The 5,479-nt window shown below is 35.3% G+C and overlaps 1 protein-coding gene across 1 annotated transcript; it reads left to right on the top strand.

Moving 5' to 3' along the window:
* Nucleotides 1-2,358: 2,358 nt before the first annotated feature.
* LOC108381554 (pyridoxal-dependent decarboxylase domain-containing protein 1-like) lies at nucleotides 2,359-4,724 on the top strand (the record flags this gene model as incomplete). Its single annotated transcript, XM_017637973.1, has 5 exons — nucleotides 2,359-2,427; nucleotides 2,517-2,720; nucleotides 2,789-3,304; nucleotides 3,399-3,595; nucleotides 3,663-4,724. Coding segments are annotated over 5 exons (1,317 nt in total), but the record flags the coding sequence as incomplete, so codon positions are not given.
* Nucleotides 4,725-5,479: the final 755 nt, after the last annotated feature.

The raw sequence follows: 5,479 nt of genomic DNA, 5'->3' as shown, positions 1-5,479 counted from the left end.
GTAAAACTTCTCAAAATTTACTGTCAATTTCCCCTAATTTGCAATTTTTGCGTACGCGAACGGCTAATCCTGATAATTTGTGATAGTTATCAGGTTATCGAACAGGCTTTTTTTGGGTTTTTGGTTTTACCGGACGAACCGGAAGCACAAAGCGGAACTCGGAAATAATTAGGAAGTTGCATTTGCTTCTTGTGTTCCTGTTTCATAAAGATGCCACATTGAAAAGTCGTACGCTTTTCACACAAACTTATTTATGGTTTGATTATGCATACTTCGCATAACTTCGCACAACTTCCCATAAGAATCAAACTGTAATTTCGGATGTACTTTTTAAGTATTTTGTATGTATTCCATTATCCAGATATCAGCAGAACTTTAAAAAACATAGCTATCTGTTGAGTTTAGATTTTGCTTCACATTTTCTTAAGTTAAATTTTTATTGCACTGGTACAAATGGTTGTGCGAAGTATGCAGACCTTTAGGGTTTACACGAGACAATACTGGCATGACCATAATGTCAAAATGATGTGTTTGTTGTAATATGAATTCGCCTTGTTTATAACAAACACATCATTTTGACATTATTGTCCGGTGTAAACCCTAAGTTAAACGAAATTATGAAAAGTACATTTTTGGTAACTTTTTAAATATTAGCAACGTCTGTTGTTTGAGCTCATTTGCTGCTTTGCAAGATTGACAGGCCACTTGCTCAATTTGGTGAATACTGCTAACGTTTTGTGCTTTTAATTAAGCTGTTTTTTTTATATAAGATTTTGTACAAATACCTGATAGTACTTACTTCAAATGGTGAATATCGGTGCAAAACGCTTATTTACAAAAACAAAACTGAAGGGTCAATCTCTATGGTGATAAAATAAAAAATATTAAAGGTGTGCATGTAATGAACAATTTTTAGAATTTTCTTAATTGTCATTTTAGTCAACAAGTATGTAATTAACTTGATCTTTGCATTAAAAAATGACAGAACAAAGAACTCAGCAATAAGTTACGCAGATATTGTCATTATCAACACAAAATGTTTTTTCATAAATTCTTTTTCATAAATATTCCGTTTATTGGCCCCCACATATGTATGTATGTATACACATGGATGAGACCTAATAGCATATTTAAAACAGTTCTGTAAGCATTTCCTATACAAATTTAAACAACACTTTTGCTTATTTTGTAAAATTTTTAGTTTATCAAATGGAACTTTTTACATATGAGGCATGAGGACTAGAGGAGCCTATTTACCAACAAAATTTAATAATATGGGAAAGATGGATCTATAAAAAATAAATGCGGTAGTTTACTAAAAAGTTCATTGCCTTGGGCTATTACTGTTTCGATTCTAGTAATGCATTTTAAGGTGCACCTCTACTTTTTTTGAAATGTCAGTTAGGGTACTCTGGCCCTCAAGGCCTCATATATTTATTGAAGGTGACGATAAAAGCACACAAGCATATTTGTTCTAATGGCCGGTTGTTCATTGTCTGGTTATCACCAATACATCATTATCGACTATTTCGACATCATGCATATAACATATGATCGTTAAAGCAGTAGTTGTTTTCAACCGTAGCTCCTACCTCCAATTTGTGCTAATCAGACATCGAACAACCGGCTCTAAGTGTTTTTTCAAGCTTCCTCCTTAATGTTGTCAGAGAAATTTGGAGGCCCACAGCAAGGCAGATGGTTGAGAAGCATTTTCATGACAGAAGTACACTCGAAGGCTGGCCTTTATTTAACCCGAGAGTAGTCATGCCCTTCCGTGAAGCGTGTGTGATCACGTGGGAGCATTTACCGTCCATATTTAAAAATGATGTTTTTTTTTTGTAATTAATCGTCAAGTCAGTTAGTTTTTTAAGAAACAGATAACNATCGGTTTTAACATTTACATATGTATATACACACAATCAGCTCAATTTAGGAAATGATACTTTTCATCTACTATGCAGTTCTACATTAAAAACTTCAGCGTAAATCTTGAAAATCTTCGGTTAATGCATTTAAAAAATATTTCGAACTGTTTTAAACAATGGTTTCAAACTAAATACATATACAGCCCAAAAAGATTGTATGCCTAGATCGATGGCCTTGTGATCACCCAAACTAGCTCTTATTAACAGAAAAGTGCAACAATGAATTTTTTGTAATTGTAAAAGCAAATTAAATATTTTATCAGTAAGTAAAACCAAAACAAAACTGGTATAATTTGCCATAAGCAACAATAACTTTGAAGTATCTAACAAAAGTCCCCTTAAGTTAATTTGTTATTAACTCAACTTGTTTGACTTAATTGCGATCCAGTTAATATCAATAATAATAATACCAAACATTTCATTTTTATGCTAGAGCCGCGCACCTGGCGCCCAATCGGGCACCACACTCAACGATGTCATTAATAAGCCGTTAGACGCTAATGTAAGTAAATATTTTATCGCCAACCATGCACTTGAACTACAACTCAAGTAAGCTTACATTAATTAAAATTTGCAAACTACACTCCACAGTTGCTCTTCGAGACCGTGGCATCTGTAGTTGTATTTCAATTTGATGGTAGCGCCACTATACCGACAGCGGTCGGCAAAACTGATAGCGAGCATTTGAGTGCGTTGGAGAACAGTAGCAAGGCGTTGGAGAAGAGTGGAAATGCTTCATATTTTGATCGCTTAAATTCGTGGTTGGGACAGATTCTACAACGCGACTGCCCTAATGTAAGTAAACATTCTTTTACAATAATTTTGTTTTCTATTAAAAAACGTTTCTTTGTTTCCCATCGTAGTTTGATTTCGAAATCATTGAGCATCCCACACAAGGCACTTGCATACGCTATTGCCCGCTGGAATTGGGATTGGGCGAGCAGCCACCAACATCGGAAAATTTGGAAAGTTTCGCACAGAATCTCGAAGGCAATGTGGATATTTTACGTGCTACTATTAAACATAAAGCAACATTTATACAATTAGTTGAGAAAAGCGATGTGCTACGTCTGGTCAATCTGCCTGAATGGGCGGGTATGGGTGGTGTACGTTTTGTGCCCGAAGGTTGGGAATCACTGCTGACCGATCAAGCCAAAACGGAGTTAAATAAGCTAAACGCGGATCTCGTTGATGCTTTGAAGTCAACCGATAATGCCTTCTCGCTGGGCGAGGGCACAGATGGACTAATCTGTGTGCGCTTTGGCATGGTCACACATGAAACGGATGTCGACGAGTTGCTCGATTTGGTCGTTTCGGTGGGTAAAAGTGTGCAGGAAAATTCAAGGGTGTTGGATACAATGTCGGAAATAGTGAAAAAGGTTAGTGTGGGAAAGATTGGCAAAGAATATTTCTAGTTGTTTATTGAAAACATGTATATTAAAAAAACATTACTAAAAATACACTGCCATTTAGGGCATCGAAGCTGCCACAGCCGATTTGCAGCGTGAAACGGAGGAAAAAATGTGGCAAGAGGGCATCTTACGTCATGTACCAGTTGTAGGCCGCGTCTTCAATTGGTGGTCACCGCCTGCCAAGGAGACTGGTGGCATCAAAGGACGTAGTCTCAATCTAACACAAGGTGTTGTCGAAAGCACAGAAAATATTTACAGGTGAGATTTAATAAAATGTTCTGATATTTTTGTATGGCTTTAAACATATCCGCGCATAACTTCACAGATATCACATGCAAATGTCTGGCTCGCCACACCAAGCTGGACGTTCGCCACCCACGCCCATGGTACAAACGCCTGTAATCTCTGCTGCCAATGCAGTGCCCCCTGTTTTTCCCGATCCAACATCACAAGTGCAAACATCACCAGTACAAGAACAACAACAACAACAGCAGCAGCAGCAAACGCAACAGCCAAATGCGAATAATGTCGATGAAGGCTGTAATAGTCATGCGCGCAATACAAGCCAGAGTAGTGGTCAATCTTCGGTGCCTGAACTGGTACCAGTCAATGTGAATGCGATTGCGAATACAAATACAATAAATAATGGAAAGTAATTCAATAGTAATTAGATATGTATATTGTGAATTACAAGTACTTTAATGTAATGCAATGATATCAAGCCTTGTTTTCAGCTAAGAAAACGGCGTATTATTTTAAAATATCTTGGAGCTTGAATATGCGTCAGGCTCACTTCAAGTTTAAAAGTGTTTATTAACGTCGCAAGCTTCTCTTAGTTATTACATAGAGATAGAAGGAGTAGAACATAATAGAAAGCATTTTTGTATTTTTGGCAAAATTGTGCAGTAGTAAGAAAAATACACAAAACAAATGCATTGAAGAGCAACGAACTTCCGGAAATGATCAACAAAAAAACTAAACCCACAAATAAACAAATGTTAAAAAGTAATAATGTGCAATTATTTAAGATCATTTTTGTGTTAACCAAAGTTCGGTAGCCTGATTGTAGCGCGTATGTTAATTGACGGGTTACAAAATCGGTAAATCGCGGAATTCCCGAATGTATTATTTATCAATATTTTTATGTATGAACATATGTATGTACATTTTATTTATAGATACATACATTTTATCACTTGTATTAATTTACGTGTACCATACTTTAATTTCGTTATGGAATTTAATTTACAAAAACCCAAAAAACAAACAAGCCAGCCAGCAGCTGCAGTTCTATTGACCACTGAATAAAGAAATGCGTCTCAAGCAACTGGCGCACAATTTTTTCTCTAACGAAAAGTACATAAAATCATTCCTTTAATTTTTATTTAAAAAAATATCTACGAAAATATTAAGCGGTTTCTGATAACTAAAAATGCTGCAAATAGTTAAATATGCCCTCTTTCGATGAAAAGTTTTAGCTAAGCTATCTCAATTTCTAAGCTGTTGTACATGTGATTCCATGAATTTCTTTTCTATTCATTTAAATCAAACTGTGTTTTGTGCTCTATATCAGTATATTATTTTTCTTTATACAAACAACATTTTAATCAACTAATTTGAAATTTCACTCGTGTTTTTCTGCTACCTTTTATATTATACTTAATCTTCCACATTCAACAGAAACAATTTCAACTATTGTACTCTATTATAGTAAATCATTATTAATGAATATTTAATGCAAATTCAAAATACTATTTAAAAATAGTAAGCAATATAAAAATGATAAAAGAAATAAAGCGAATTATTTCGGCTGAGTGTGCACAATTTGCAAATTTTATTGGTGGTGGTATTTTATGGTAAGTGGGAATCAGGAACTGTTGAATTTTTAGCATTTCTTGAGTTATACTAAGAAAGTTTTTGGAATATGTTTGCTTATTTGTACAATTTTGGGGTGGGGCGAAGGGGGAAGAGCGTGGCCTCAACCCCCCATAACGAAAGAGGATGGACGCCGCTTTATGGAAAGGCAAATAGGGAGGATAACTTATGAAAATTCAGTGCAAAGTGCGAAATCACCTACAGTTTTAGATAAATCAAAAATCTATGTGAGCAACTACCGATTTAACGTTATTAAGAAGAGATTGG

This window comes from Rhagoletis zephyria, unplaced genomic scaffold, assembly GCF_001687245.7.
Source record: "Rhagoletis zephyria isolate East Lansing unplaced genomic scaffold, Rhagoletis_zephyria_1.1 Rzeph_scaffold_22924, whole genome shotgun sequence".
NCBI lineage: Eukaryota > Metazoa > Arthropoda > Insecta > Diptera > Tephritidae > Rhagoletis > Rhagoletis zephyria.
Note: the sequence above shows the minus strand (reverse complement) of the source record. Positions and strands in the feature narration are given on the sequence as shown.